Below are 16,153 nucleotides of genomic sequence, written 5' to 3' on the forward strand. Positions count from 1 at the left end.
GCCAACAAAAGCCCAGAACCACCTGACCCTTGACTGACACTGCCAAGAAGCCCAGAATAGCTGTGGCTGTGAAGGAAATCCCAAGGAAAGCCAAGAAACTTGCAGAGCCACCATGGCCAAGAAAGCAATAAAGAGCTTAGAAAATATGAAAGCTGACAGACCAAAAAAGGCAAAGATCCAGCTAAGGGCAAAACAGTGAAACCCAAGACTACCAAAGCCAAAGCAGAGAAATTGAAAGTGGCCTCAGGCAAAGAAGGTAGGGCACAAGAAGTAGATGCTGTATGAGCACAGAGTCTCCTGCTTTAGGTACAGAGTACAAATCCTTTAATTGAACCATTGATAGTGTTTATTCTTGCTATTTTCTTCAATTCTCTGCAGCAGTATTGTGGGGGAGATGGAGTCGTAGTTTGCTCAGAGGTGCACAGCAAAATATTCTAGAATAGAGGCAACAGATACAAACTGCAACAAAGGAATTTCTGATTTGACATCAGGAAAATATTTCCCATCTTAAGCGTGGTACAGCACTGGAACAGGTGACCAGAGAGGTTATGGATTCTCCATCTCTGATGACTTTTTCAAAACAACCAGACATGTCTCCGAGCAAACTGATTAGCTGTGAAGTTAGCCCTGCTTGCTAACTTTCAGTGTAATTTTATCTATGATCTTAACTGGGAAGGCATACTATCTCAATAAGGACAGTTATTTCAAAAAATTAATAACTTCATGTACATTTATTTTTATATTTAAGTAGGTGAGTTCTCTCATTTGTTATTATTTAGACACACTGAAATACACATATGTATTTATTACATCTTTTTACTAATGTCTAATTTGTGACAAGGTGCATTGGTGTGGAAATGGCATTCTTAGTCAAATGCCAAAACCAGCATTCTGAAAGATAATTTTTTCATCAAATGAAGCTTTGCTCTGCCGATGACTTTCATCAATTCAGTTTTTTAGTATACTTCAACATAGTAGCAACAAGTACATGCAGTTTGTATTTTAACTAATAAAATTTATGTTATTGAAAACATATTTATTTGGAAAAAAATACATTAATAGCAAAAGTAGACAATAAAATTCAGTCATTCTGTTTTGCACATTTTTTAATATCTTTTTTTAATGGACTGAAATATAGCTCTCTCTTTTCTGGGAATTTATCGCGGCTCGCTCCATTAAAAGAGCTAAGAATGGCAGGGAACGGAGAGAAATGAAACAACATACTGAAGATCAGAGAGTGGAGGTGAAGAGCAGATCCAGAAATGGAACTCAGTTCTCCTGTGCCTCGGTTAAGGGGCTGTTCACAACTGGGAAAATGTACACTGCCAAATAATGTCAGACCATGTGGTGCCAGGAGTAAACGTTTTGGGGTTGTGCACCTTTAAAATCTTCTTTCAAAACAAAACAAACAAACAAAAAACAAACCCCCAACAAACAAACAAACATAACCAAACAACAACACAATGAATTTAAAACAAACAAAACAAAACAAAAAAACAAAAAACAAACCAAACAAAAAAAACAACTAAATCCCTTTTGGTTTCAACCCACCTATTCCTCACATGACAGAGGTGCTCTTTCTGGATGTATTACAAGCAGTGCTTCTCTCTGTGAAGGAAAAGCCCACATCCCAGCCAGAAGTATGCTCTTGAGGGATCCCTATCAGCTGATAGGGCTGATGACAACATGTTTTATTCACTCTGCAGATTCTTGTGGACAAGATCCAGGCAACATGGAGCTTCCAGGTGATGTGGCAGCTGCTTCCAACAGCCTCCCCATGCTTTCCTGCAGTAGTCCCCTTCCTCCCCACCTTGTTTCTGTAACCATGGGCTACCACCTTAAGGTATGCATTTTCTGTTCCCACAGTGCACAAGCTGATGTGAGGTGCCATTCTCTCCTCCCTGCTCTGACTGGCATGTTCTTCCCTTCAGAAAATCCTGAAATTGGCAGCTGAGGGAGCCACAGCTCATGAGAGCTGGAGGGCAAGAGAAAAGTAGAGCTGGCATGGGCCAAGCACTGCCCTCAGCCCCACCTGGCAGTGCTGTGTGTCACCTCATCGAGCACCCTTCCTGCTGCCCACTTCAGCCTCACTGTCCTCCTCACAGTGTTTCTTGCTCTGAGATTAACATATGAACAGAGAAGAAAAAGATGAGGAAAACAGAGGCAGAGAATGAAGAGGACAAGGAGAGATGGGAAGGAGGAACAACCATTGCTTTCTAGGTGCAGCAGAAAGCCCTCCTTGTGGCCAGTTTCCATTGAAGAGATCTCCACATCCCTAGACCCAGCAAAGTGAGGTACCGCCTTAAGCTGGGGACCAGGCACCAGAGCACTGGCCTTGGAAAAGCAGCCTTCAAACTGGCAAGACTCGTTGGTACTTGGGAGCTGCGACAGCAAAATGACTCTTACAAGGACAACCATTGTGTAGAAAGCAACTGCAGGCCATCTAACTCCTGCTCCAAGTTGGAAGAGCTTATGAAAATCAGCCACAAACTCTAGATCATGCTTCTAAAATGGGATCCCGGCAGCTTTCTTTTTGGCTAGTCCAGCTTCACAAGAAACTAGACCTAGCTGCAGCTATATTTAAAACCATTTCCCCACAAGAGAAGACAATATAAGTAAGGTTCTGGGAACAGGCAATCGCCAGAGACCAGTGACACAGCACCATGACAGTTCAGGTTGGAATGGCAGGGGAGATAAATACATGCATGGGATAAGTGCTAATGAAGATGGGAAAGCTTCTCTGTGGACCCCCAGTACTGTAAGGAAAGTGAAGAATAAACTGAGTTACAAAAAGTGGATGGGATATGTTGTATTCTTGCTCACACAGCTGGTGGAACATGCTGATAGGACACAGCAAAGTCCAAGAGCTCATGAGTCAGAGCACATCCGTATAGATGGGAGCAACACCTACCGTCACCAGGACCAGGGCTAAGGCTGTTTTCAGTATAACAGTCTGAAACAGGGACACCGCAGTGTTAGCTAGGAAAGAGCATTGGTTCTAGGGGACAGTGTTGTGCAATAACCTGCATTGTGTGGTTCAGTCCTGAAGAACTATGGGACACTGCTAGAGGCAGTTTAATGGGTAATTTGGGCCACAGCCACTTTTGTTCTAGAAATACTATCTAAATGCAGACTTGACTGCTCGCACATGAAGGCAATGCCTGAGTCCCCCATGCTCTGAGTGCTCCATCTTTTTGACCAAGATACAATGTATAGATGGTGCCTGATGAATCTATGCAAAAGTCAGAACTTCAATGAAAGAGAAATTTTCCTAATCCTTTTGACCTAGATGTGTAATTTTTAATGTAGTCTTTCAGTTATTCCCATTACTGAATTAAATGGCTTTAGCGAACAAATTCTTTGTTGCTTATGAGGTGATTTATCACAGCTGTTCTCTTATTTCAGCCATCTTACCATTTTACTTGGAGATGGTAATTCTCCATTGGCAAGTCATGGCATATGCACAGTGAAAAGATGTGTTCTCAGCATAAATCTCATGGGAATTATCCCTGTGCTCAGCAGCTGTCAACTGTGAGGAAAACCTAGCACAGCCATCAATGCAAAAAATGTTGAAGATAGTTTTCTGTGTCTCTAGAAAAATTAATGATCTCCCAGGAAGACCTGTGACAGGAGAGTGGAAGCTAGCAGGGAGAAAAGAGGTCCAAATGGCAGATATGGGCAGGAGGCAAGTCTGCTCTCAAATCTGGAAGGAAATACAGCTAGAGACAAATAAAGCCGAACACATGAGATTTGCCAAGAATAAGAGGAAATAATTTTTCTTTTAATATTTTTGGGTGCATTATATGGACTCCAGCATTAAAGCAGTGTTCTCCTGGAGTGGAGCACCTCTTCCTGTCCCTGCTGAAAGCAAGCAACAGAAGGATTCTAATCATTCCCCAAACTGTATGAATGTTAAATTTTTATATACTATACAGTAGATATGTTATACAGTTATATATCTATAGATCAGTTTACATTCAGCTCTAAATACAGACTTGAGACTTGGCCTAGTCCAGTTGCATCTAACATCTCAACTCCATCCCACCTTCCTCCACGAAGGCTAATTCCACAGGCGCCCCACCATAGAGGTCAGTGACTGCCAGTGGCTTCAACGTCTTTGAAATCAAGCTCTCAGTGCCCTCCTCTCTACAGAAACATGCATGCACTCAGTACAGAGAAATTCCTCCTCCATCTCTAGTCTCATGACCCTTGAGTACTCAAGAGGAACATGATCCTCTGTGTAGGGGTGTTATGTCCCTATGTATAGGATGAAATTCCAGTCACCACATAACTTGGAATTCTATCACCTGTATACTGGATTAATATAGAGATTTAGCCCAACTATGGCAAATTTTGACCTTATATGGAATAAATCTGTGTCTGCACAGGGGTGTCTTCCTCCACACAGAGGATGTAACCAGCTTCCTGCAGCATATAGCAGAAACCCAAGTTCCTGGGAGAGACTCTTACATTAATTGTTTTGTTCTTCAGTTTTCTGAGGTATCTGCCTCTGTGAAGCCAACTGACCCCTATATTGTGTGACCCTGACTGTGTGCAGCAGATTAGTGCTCCTGCAAGGGTGAATGGTACTCAGCTCAGCAGCAGAATACATTATGGGCAGGGTGTGGATGCCTGCCCTAGCAAACTGGCTTTCTCTTAGTTGGGAACAACCCCTAGAGATCCTAGAGAGAGGGTCTTGCCGATCTTCTGCTGCAGTAAGCTAAGCTGCTCAGCTCTGGTGCTCCATGGAATCATGCCACTAAAAGTCATGTAAGTGATTAATACACTTCAGACAGCTCTTCCCCACTTACTCTACCCAGGCTTATAGTGAAAATGGCCTGTATACCTGAAAATGTTTCCCATATAATTGGAGAAGTTTTCCATACATCTGGAAAACAAAGTTCTCAAGCAGACCACAGACATCCATTGCTACCAGAGTGAATTTTTTTCCCAGGTTGGTCTGCTTCTATGCTTATACCTGCTGACATGTCTACCTCCCCACCCGCACCTGGCTCTGCGCAGATCAGCACAGCCGGAGAACCTGCAGGAAAAAACAGGGATCCCATATAACAATTCTTCTCCCATATGCCGATCCAATTTGTGCTTTCTGCTTTGTGCAGGAGTTCCCAGGTCAGCAGGTGGAACTCAAGTGGTGATATTGAAAGCAGGCTCAGCAACTGGAGAGTGTGGAGGTAGCCAGACCAAGACAAGCAACCTGGACAATCTAATTCATTGCAAGTTCCCAGTACTGTGAGGACACACAGGTTCTTCGTGGTCTCTCTTGGGCTTAGGAGTGGAGGAAGCCATCCTGCTCCTTGGAATTTGCCTGGAATGGGCATCAAGAGATTGCTTCAATGGGAAGGGAGAGACAGAATGGAGGAGAGGAGTGGAGAGAAGAGAGAGGGAGAGGGAGAGGGAGAGGGAGAGGGAGAGGGAGAGGGAGAGGGAGAGGGAGAGGGAGAGGGAGAGGGAGAGGGAGAGGGAGAGGCAGCACTCTGTTCCAACATGATCTTCTTGAGAGAAATATAATGCCATTCTAAATCCAGAATTCTTCCTTTCAGGAACAGTTGTGCATGAGGAAAGCAATGGGCTTAAAATGAAGAATTTCCCAGAGGTAGTTATAAATTATCTGCTGCCATACAGGGACAATGTTTGTCTTGGGTTAAGGACAGATTCCCTACCAGTTCTGTCAGTTCTCTGAGGCCAGCAGACACCAGAGGAGGCTGTGCTACCACACAGCAAGCTCAGCAGCTCAGGAGGGCCAAGGAGAGGTGCAGGCTGGCTAACCATATCTGAATTCATACTGATGCAGTGCAAGAAACCTGGGCCAGGAGTCCTAGGGTATAAAGGTTTGCACTGCTCCACATACGATGCAGCTTAACTCATCTGTACCATTAGAGAGGACTACCTCCGATCCTCATGCATGTCTCTCTGCAGGGGCAAAGCAAGAGAAGATGCAGCACATTTATAAGGACCTCTGGGAAATGAGCAGTTCACAGCCTGTCAGAGTTTAAGAGAAAAGAGAGGAGCAGCCCACATCCTCAGCAACAGACTTAGGAGATTATAACAGCCACTGTGTAGCAGAGAGGAGACTCTGTACTTCAGCACCTGAAAAAGAGGATGTGGGGGAAGGCAGAAAAGCAAGGAAATGGTGGGGAAATCACAAGCGAGGACTTGTCTTGGGCTGTAGGCAGCGAATGATGATTTTTCTCCTCTCTCTTCCTTTTTCTCTCCTACTGTTGGTAGCTCACAGAGCGTCAGGCCTTTTGAGCTGCTGCTCCAGAAGTTTTCTGCAAGGGAGATGCATGGGTTGTCCAGATCGGCGGAGACGTGGAGAAAGGCCAGCCAGCTGGCGACAGATCTCATCTGAAGACATAGCAGACACACACATGTTGGCAGATAATCAAAGCTTCCTTCAAATTCTTCACCACCAGAACAGTTAGAGGTACATCCTTTACTGTGTCTACAAGAACTGTTGGAACTGCTGAATACTCATACACATGAGGCAAGTGAACAAGTCCTTGCACTTTTATTCATTTCCTTCTGGCTTTATTAATGTACAACACATATTAAAATCACATGTATTTTACTGCAACAAAGATTGCATAAGAAATTTAGACTTAATCCTGTTTCTATTCATGAATAGAAATACTGAAACTTATTCTTTAACCTCAAAGGAATGCAATTTTTAGTAAAGGTGTTTCTGGGCCTAGTAGAGCATGATCAAGATCAAGGAAAGCAGAGCTCTCATACTTCTTAGTAGTACGATATCTACTTCCCAGTGTTTTTCATGGCATGCATACTGGATAATACGCTGTACTGCATTAGAGCTCCCCCAAAACAAGTCCGGGGAAACTACTACATATGAATTGGGACTAGGTAATTAGCTAGCTTTGAGATGGCCTCAGATATTCTTCTAGGCTAGCTTGTGCTATCACTCACCTTGCATGACCTCATTCTCCTTGCAGACAATGCGAGTACACACCTCCTTGTTTATTATGTACATGCGACGTACACTGAGGGATCACCAGGAACACACCAAGGACAGCAGCAAAACGCACAGGGACGCAAAGAAACAAAAAAAGGGTACAGGCAATAAACTTGTATATTCACTGATGAGGAGGCAAATCCTGATATTTTAGGATTAGTTAGTCTAGAATAAGGCATTTGTCAACAGGAAAGTAATCTTTGTCAATACCTCATGAAATGGCCAAATACCTTAAATACAGATTACAATATAAGGTACATCAGAGCTCCTTAGTGCTGCACAGATAATACTTATTGTGCCATTATAATTAATTGCCCTAAAAGGACACTCTGAGGATAGGACTCATCTCACCAACTGGTTCCCTGAGGAAAGCTCTAGTATTCAAAGGGAACAATTGCTGAACCGGAGTTTTTAGGACTTTACTAAGGGACTGCTGGTTTCTTACCTTGTAACACAGAGGTAGCTGATACACTGCTTGACTGGTTTGTGAACAGAGTAGAGGCGTGTGCAAGGGAACTTTTCTTCGCGACAATCTGGAAACACACACACAGAAACAATCCAGCATCACTGGCACATGCACTCATTCTGGCACACGTAACTTCCTCACCAGGTACTGTTCTCCAGGCTTCTAGGGAAGGACTCTATCCTCTATTTTCCACTCTCTTGTGAGAGATGGGAATGGTTTACAGAAAAGGAAAATAAGGCAGACATTTCTGATCCCCTTGCCTCATAAGGCAAAACAAGGGAAAGTTGAGTGAAGTGTAAAACAAGCCCACTGGGAATCCTCAATACAGAAGACACATGCTGTTATGGGGATAGACATGAAGAAACAAAATGTACATTGCAGTCACATGTTTAAGACGTGTTTCTAATAGATCTGCAATCTCACACTTCATGACACAAACCTGGTTCCCTTCTTTTCTGGACTATCAACCCTGTAGCTAATTATAATGGGTTTTCTTATATTTCCTTCTGACATGTCATGTCTTGGACACTGAAAATTGACAGAATAATGATCCAGCATGTCTTTTCTTGTGACCTGCCAGTTACTCCCTTCCTGGGTATGTCACCCAGGGTTAGACTTCAGATTCTACTGCTGTCATTCTCCAGTACCTCCAACTCAAGGAACAGGGTGAAGGGAATTCTCCAGGAGACAAAGCTCAGTGCTCAGCCAGCATCTACCTGGAGAGGTAACAGGCTGGGTGAAAGTGGGTCTGGAGGACGGGTACAGCAAACTTAAACATACCTGATGAAGCCGTTGTGGTTTCGCTATCAGATTGAACTGGAAGACAGGGGGTAACAAAGTTAGTGTGATTTACCATGATTCCTTCCCAGACATTAGCTTACACAAAACAAATAACTGGAAAGCTCTTTCAAGAACCCTCTATTTTAACTTCTAATGCAGAAGAAAGATTTCATTGTTACTGACATGAAGCTGTAAAAGAAGGTACAAATCCAATATGCATCTAGTGCCAGCTACCCAGCCAACAATGCTAAAAATCTGTCCAAGCTTTACCATAAAACATTACCACTACTGTTCAAAAATACACCATAAGGGCATCTTGACTTGTAAATCAAAAGGTCAGGTAAATATATTTAGTTACTGTAATTGCCATCCATCTAGACAAGAAGTGAAGGAGCCCGTGACTGGCTCTTCCTAAGGAATGGTGACTCCTTTAAGAAACAGCATCGCCAGACCACTGGTTTTTTAATGTCCATGACAAGGGGTCAAAAGGAGATTCATTTGTTATTCCCTCTGATAAACCAATCCATCTGTACCACAGTAAACCAGTACATTTTATTATTTAACCAGTGACAAACTGGAAAGGGAGGACTGACTGTCAGGCACAAGTTTTCATACACAGTTACAGAGGACTTCTGCTGTTCACATGCCATAGTGTCAGCCAGAAGCATAGATAAAACACAAGCGGACATAGAGTGGAGACTTTTGGGCATCAGGGCTGCAGTTAGGGGACGTCAGGGAAGGAAAAAGGAAGTGAGTTCCATAACATTTGGCTGTGAACTGAGAATAAACTCACCAGGACTAAGAAGCACAGGTGGTGTGACAGCTGCAGCTGGAAAAAAAAAAAAATGTTCTGAAATATCTTAATTTGAGCTTTCAGTCTCTTTCCCTCTGCCACAGTTATGCCAATGGCTCCCTACTTCTGACCAGTAGCCATCCCACATCTGGTTCATAGACATTGCTGATTGTGATGTTGTTATCTCACTTGTCAGAGTAACTGCAGGCTTTCCCTGTGAATATGCTGAGTGTCCAAGAGCTATGTCCCATGGCACATCCTTTGTGAAGAGTTTCTTCTTGATCCCTCAACAATAAGCGTTTTGAAGCCAAAGTCTGCTGTAAAGGTTTCATCTTTAGTCTTTTCAGGTTTAGATGTAGGTTAGCCACCACCATTTTAGTCTGGACACCAAGTCTTATCTACCCTCCTACAGACTGACATGTCTCACACACTGAACACAAGACTGAATTTTACCTCCCATTCCCACCAAAAATATCAGGCACCTTGCATGTACAATATTGTGCTTTCACTTTTCTCCTCTAGTGTTGTCCCATGACAGCTGGTCAGCTTGACCCACAACACTCTAGCCAGCAGATGAGCAAAGTCACAGGGCAGAGGAGAGACCATGGAACTGCTATCCTGGTGAATGGGACACCACTGTCAGATGAGCTCTCCTACACACGGCATGCTTCCCAGCAACAGCCAAGTGCTGCTCTCTCTCCTTTGTCTTTCGAACCATATCATTGACCAGATATGTTCTCCTTCTCCCTCTCCCTGCCCTGTCTGGTCCCCCCCACCTTGGAGGGATGTGTTTGAGAGACTGCCCCAGCAGAGAGAGAAAGCATTTTGAGCCTGCCTCTGGCTGTTTCCTCCCCATTGTGAGTCCAGCAGGATCAGCCTGTCTTGTAAATGCATATGCTTCCATCAGCCCTGTGTCCTTCCCCTTGGCCTGTCTTCACAGCAATACTTGGCTCTCTAAGGAGGTACATTGAATGCTACCAACGTGCATTTTCAAGCGTCCTCCATCTACCCTGCCTTACACATATATTTTGCTGCCCCCCAGTGACATAGCCAAAGGCACAGCATGGAAGACAGTAATAAAAGAACACTTCCACTTCCCCATCCCACCACCACTCACAGTTTGCTTTATTACTGTCTTTTGTTTTTGTGCTACATCTGTCTCCCGAGCACTCAAGCATTGCCACTGGCTGCCAGCAGACACGTACACAACCTGTGTCCCCCCAGTTAATTGGTTAACCTGACCAATTTCTCTCTCTTGTCATTCAGTCTTTTCCTTTCTGCAACCTTCTCTGGAAGCCCAGGCTAGAGCGAGCTTTGGATCTCATGGTTTTCTGCAGTGCAAACAGCTTCAGAGAGCCCTGGTAGGCCAGGCGAGATTGGCCTTTCCTTGGAAAACAGGCCATTAAGCCACCCCAAATTCATCTCTCTACATGGAGCACAGAAAGGACTCCCAGATAGCCATAAACACTTGAAGAGTACTGCTAGATATCAGAAGTGGGGAAGATGAGTTTCTGAGCATAAGGGGTAACTTCTGGGGCTACATAGACAGGAGTAAAGGGGAAAAAGGGAAAAGAAATCTGAAGTTGCTATGAGATAGGAGCTTACCAGAGTTGCTGATAAGAGAGTCGGTGCTAAGTTCACCTGGAAAAGAGAGAATGTCCTTGAGAGAGCTTGCCTTTGCTTTGTGGTCCATTACATATCTAGCCATAGCTAGCTTTAATTACTTTGGCTGCCATGGCAAGCTCATGGGACAACGGGATCCAACCCAGTAAATACCTAAATAAACACAGCACCCCCATCCCACATGCATCCATGCCCCTTCTCAGTAGCTGGACTGGGTCTGGATTTCTTAGTGCACATGTTGTATCAACCCTTACTGAACTCTGGATTTGCATTATGACTTCTCAGATCAGGCCACTGTGGGCATCTTGACAGGCAAGAAACAAGTCTGAAATTAAGGCGCTGATGGCTCCCACAGCGATAGAACAGACAGCTGAGGCACCTTCTGCACAGAAGGAGGAAGGCAACTCCAGAATCCAGCCTTGACTGCAGAAATTCATCAGTGGATGACTTTCTTTGAAAGGCAACTAATGGCAAAGCTGGTGTGGGTATGATGAAAGGGAAGGGAAGGGAAGGGAAGGGAAGGGAAGGGAAGGGAAGGGAAGGGAAGGGAAGGGAAGGGAAGGGAAGGGAAGGGAAGGGAAGGGAAGGGAAGGGAAGGGAAGGGAAGGGAAGGGAAGGGAAGGGAAGGGAAGGGAAGGGAAGGGAAGGGAAGGGAAGGGAAGGGAAGGGAAGGGAAGGGAAGGGAAGGGAAGGGAAGGGAAGCTTGGTCGACACATTTTGGACTGACTTCTGAGTAGTTCTCCAGGAAGCCCACATGACAGTATCATAACTGGGAGATGTCTGATGGCTTAGCCATGGACTTCAATTTGAAGAAAAGGCAGGCCTTTGTGGATGCTCTGGGTGTTGAAGCATGACACAAACCTATGTTAATTTTATTTTATCGTGTCACAGAAATGGAAAAAGGTCCAGAGGGATAAAGCAACCCCCAGCACTACAGTAGGTATGAAGACCAGTCAATATCCTTTCTCAGTGGCCCCACTGCTAAAGCACCGTGCCACTTGTGCACCCTTTGGCATTTTCCTGAGTAGCAGGAGAGTTCCCCAAACATCTTATGGTTAAAGCGTTATCAGCTCTTGTGGATCTCCCACAACCCTTGACTGCAAACATAACTTCATGTGCCTCACCTAAGTGTTCTGGGCCCCAACACTAGTGAATTATTTGTAAAGAACACACAATGCTTAGCAGATTGTCTTGGAGGGCTTATTCAATCTTCACTGAAGGCAAGCTCACAATGTCATATGCAAGGAAATGAAGAAGAGCATTTGCAGTTAAACAGGCTGTAAGTACACAGGACAACTGGATCACATATGCAGTCTTTAGCACATAATACACCTGTAATACTTACCAGTTGCACTTTCCAGTTCTTGCCCATTGACCATCCATGGAAACCAGGCTGCAAAAGAAGAGAGGGGAGTGAAGAAAGGACAGGGAGGGAGATTTCTATAGTCTGCAGTCTTTCTGAGATTTTTTTTTTATGCTTTTCTGTCCAGGAGACACCACTGCCCTCTGCTGAAGGGAGAAATGCTCTCCTCTGCCTCCGCTGCTGGCTGGGTTTGCTCTTTAAAGACTTGTCCATACAGTGAGTCCTAATCCTATCCCTGCTGCTTCCACCAGGGTCAAAGCCTAGGCACAGGGACAAGACAGTAAATACCTCCAGATCTGCTATGAGACTTTGCATTTCTGAAACCCCATTTGATGCATTTTGAAAACAAATTGCATGTTGCCTCCCTGCTCTGGAGGTTGGTCAAAAGCCCTATCTCCATTTTATAAAAGAGGAAACTGAGTTATGGAAATCATTTGCTTGGGATCACAGATTAAGTCATTGGCACAGTAAGAAACAGACTGCAGGTCTTGTAGCCTCTTTAGGCAAATAATTTTCTGGTCCATCATCCTGCCTGGGTATGGAGCACAGAGCAGATGATCTTTCCTCTCTCAGGCTCTGGTCACACTGAAGAGGGATAATGAAAAAGACTCGGCTGTGCACGCTGTGTGGAAGAGAAATTGAAACTGAGCTAGACTGTTCATTTGTCCAAATATAGAGGGTGAACAAGCTGCTTCCTACAGCAGCCAGGAATAGGAAAATATTTCCTGCTAGCCACAGACAAGGGAAATGTCTGCATAACTGGGACGGGATGAAGGAAGGAGTTGGCAGGAAAAACCCAGTGATCTGGGGCACTGCAGGGATGTGTGCAGAACCAGCCCAAAAGCAGTACACTCCTCTATGTCTTATGAACTCAGCCTTTAGCTTTCTGTTCTTAATGGGAGCACTGCATGGGTAAAAACTATCAGGTTTGGAGCTTTTCTCTTAATTCTTCCTCATTCCAAGAGCAGTTACTTGCAGGCTGCAGAGGGACTCTTGGGACCCCTATGTAATCCTGCTCTACAGCATTACAGGAGTCGCTGGACCCTGCTATTCCCTTCCCCACCTCACTGCCAGCAAGGGCTCAGCTGCTGGTGACTGACCCAGGGAGAGCCAGAAATCTATAAAAGGTTAAGTGGACAAAAGAGTACAACCCAAAAACTTGTCCTGTTCTGGCTAATCTCTTAATGGTAATGTAGAGGAGAAAAATTATATTGAACTTTCTCATTTGTTTCTGATACAAAAGGAAGGATACAAATTCTGAAACCATTGCAGTGTCCAGCAGTCCCAGATTGGAAACAGGAGTCATATGGAAAAAGAAGGGAGGCTCCTTGAGGTCTGAGAAAACTGCAACCCTAATTCACCAAATCTGTAGCTCATTCAAAACCAAAAGAAATAATAAGAGACCAGCTAGTGATTCTTGTTTTCCAAGCTAAAACAAAAAAACACAAATAGAGATGCTAAAACAAAATAAACAAAATAAGAAATATAGGAAATATTCCTTTCAGACCTCCCTCATGCATCATAAAAGCCACAGCCATTTTTTCTGCCTCTGACTTTGTAGGCTACCCACAAGCTCGCCTCACCTCCATGCTTCACATTCACAAAGACAACATCCTTTACTGTGCACCTTTACTGGAAGAGGTGCTATTGGGAGCAGAATCAATCTTCAGTGTGAGAGGCGGACCAAGAAGAGTAGATTGGAATGACCTGATCTGAATGTGATAGGTGCAGTCATCTATCTCCTACACCCAGTCTTTCCTAGATGAAGCTTTTTCCTTTCACTGGAATTAATCCTATTTTGCTGTCTGATGCTGCCCTCTTTTTTTCTTTTTTTTTTTTGACAAATTTGATCCCACTTGAATTTTTGCCAAAGTAACTCCAAGCAACAAAGAAGTGGAACAACAAAATAGGAGAACAAAAGCAGACAGCAGTTTGAACTATGGGGGTTAGGTTTCTCAAAACAGATATACGAAAACTACAAAACATCTCAGCAGCTGAGTGGCCTGGAATGGAGTCATTCCAACAAGAACCACTAGTGACAGCAAATGTTTCACAACTCTGACAGAACAAGTTTTGTGGAGCACTGGGAAATGCTCTGTAGGTCATGCAAACACAAGTGGTACAGCAGTCTATAGTAAGTACAAAGCACAGCTAACCCTCTTTCTCAACTCAAACTGTCTATTTTGCTTCCCCAAATACCCCTGCAGTGGAGGCTGTGGATCTCTGTCTCTAGTGACTCCCAGTACTTATGGGAAAGTGGACAAATACAGGAGCCAGTCCCCAGTTCCTAAATTTTTCCTTACAGCTCTATATCCACCTTGCCTTTCCTGTTCAGCCCTTCCGCTTTCACGATCATGTCTCCATTTTTTGGCTTAGGCCATTGCACATTAGCCTGCATAGGAAACTCTGTAGGGTCAGGGTGGAGAATAAATCCTCCCCCTGGCATAACGACTCACCAGCTGAGGACAAGCAGAGTGCTAAGAGACACAACAGTGTATGGGCTCCAGAGGTCTTCATCCCTGCGGAACAGAGGAGAGAGGAGTCAGAGGAAAGATAAGGCAGGAACAGAGATAGTCTCCCCTATAGCACAGAAACTCTTTTTTTTTCTGCTCTGTTTCCCTCTCAAGACCCTTTGGTATCCCCAGCCTCCCTTCCACCTGCCTCTCTCTTAATCTGGTCAGTTTTCAAGGTGTTTCTGAAACATATTGAACTGTACATATAACTCCATCTGCTTTCTTTCTCTTTCTACCTCATTTCTCAAGTCTTCGTTACTTTTCTCATCCAGGTGGCTAAACCCCCCTCCTCACACGCTCCCAGCATGCAAAGAAGTTTCCCCTTGTCATTTTCCTCCACTCTCTTCTATTTTTAAATCATCTTGAGCAGCATTGATAGAATAGATAGGGTCCCCATCACTTACTGCAGCCCTCAGTCTCCACTCCCTTCAGCAGCAGACGCTCTGTCTTTCCCTTTCAGTGGTTCCCCCCACTTTGGCTATTGGATAAATCACAGGCAGGCACACCCAGAACATGTTCTACTTTTGGTTGTCTTCAAAATACGATTTTGGGGAAGAAGAAAAAAAAAAAAAAAAAGAAAGAAAGAAAGAAAGAAAAAAAAAAAAAGAAGCCAGCGAGATGGTGGGATGTGGTGTCATCATGCATCTGGAATGAGGGGAGGAGCAAAGAGCCGCAGCCCACACCCTCATTCCAGAGTTTATTATCTTCCGATGGGAGCCCGCTCCTCCCATTCCCCCAGGATGGCCCAGCACCATGGACGGATTCTTGTGTCTACGCTACGCATCCGTGTATCGTTTTGGTTTTCCCTCCTATGCAGCTTCTCCTCCGCTCCCTCTCCCTCTTCTTCTCCCTCTCGTCTCCCTCTCCTCTCTCTTACACCGCTACATTCAAGCCTGGTTTCCTCACTCAGTTCCTGCCTCTTTCCACCCCACTCCTTTGGTCCTTTTCTTACTGTTTTCCTGCCTGTCTCTCGCATATGGACACTGCAGAGCCCACAGCTCTGTTTGCCTAAAGGACGTGCTCGGCTTGCCACGGTGCCGGGACGGTCCCTCGCCCACCCCTGGGCTGTCACGCTCCGGAGGCCCGGCTCAGCCGGCACGCCCTGCGAGTGATGCGCCTCCAGCCGCCACTACTGCGAGGCCTCTCCGTGCCGGGCGGGGCGCTCCGGCCGGGGGGGCTGCAGGCGGCCTTACGTGCCGCGGGAGCCGATCGCGGGCATCGGGGACGGGCAGCCGCGCCGGGAATGAGGAGCCGCGCCGGGAATGGGGCGCCGCCGCGGGCAGACGGCGGGCTGGCAGGCAGCCAATCGGCTGGCAGCAACGGTGATGACATCACCCCGCTGTCCCGCGCCGGGCCGGAGATTGGCAGCGCCCGGCGGGGTGACGCTGGGGCTTCGAGACCGCGCGGATGTGCGGAAGGGATGGGGAACAGACAGCGGCGCACACGGTCCATTCTGCAGCGCTGGTGCCGTTCTGGGCAGCCTGGGAAAAGTGGGCGGCAGGGAAAGCGTGTGGGGAAAAAAAAAAAAAAGAAAAGAAATAAAAAAATGGAAAACGGGAGAGACATAAACTGAGAAAGGAAGAAGAATGAGATCTGACCATCACTGTGCCATCCTTCAGACTGTCTT

The 16,153-nt window shown here is 45.3% G+C and overlaps 1 protein-coding gene across 1 annotated transcript; it reads right to left on the minus strand.

The window, feature by feature from the left end:
* Positions 1 to 3,760: 3,760 nt before the first annotated feature.
* Positions 3,761 to 15,056, minus strand: LOC135575288 (microfibrillar-associated protein 5-like). The gene is given in 10 exon segments (XM_065048428.1): positions 3,761 to 6,366; positions 6,943 to 7,016; positions 7,434 to 7,521; positions 8,235 to 8,270; positions 9,028 to 9,063; positions 10,633 to 10,668; positions 11,996 to 12,043; positions 14,470 to 14,532; positions 14,931 to 14,982; positions 14,985 to 15,056. Coding segments are annotated over 10 exon segments (609 nt in total). The 5' UTR covers positions 15,042 to 15,056; the 3' UTR covers positions 3,761 to 6,247.
* Positions 15,057 to 16,153: the final 1,097 nt, after the last annotated feature.

This window comes from Columba livia, unplaced genomic scaffold (assembly GCF_036013475.1).
Source record: "Columba livia isolate bColLiv1 breed racing homer unplaced genomic scaffold, bColLiv1.pat.W.v2 Scaffold_82, whole genome shotgun sequence".
Lineage (NCBI taxonomy): Eukaryota > Metazoa > Chordata > Aves > Columbiformes > Columbidae > Columba > Columba livia.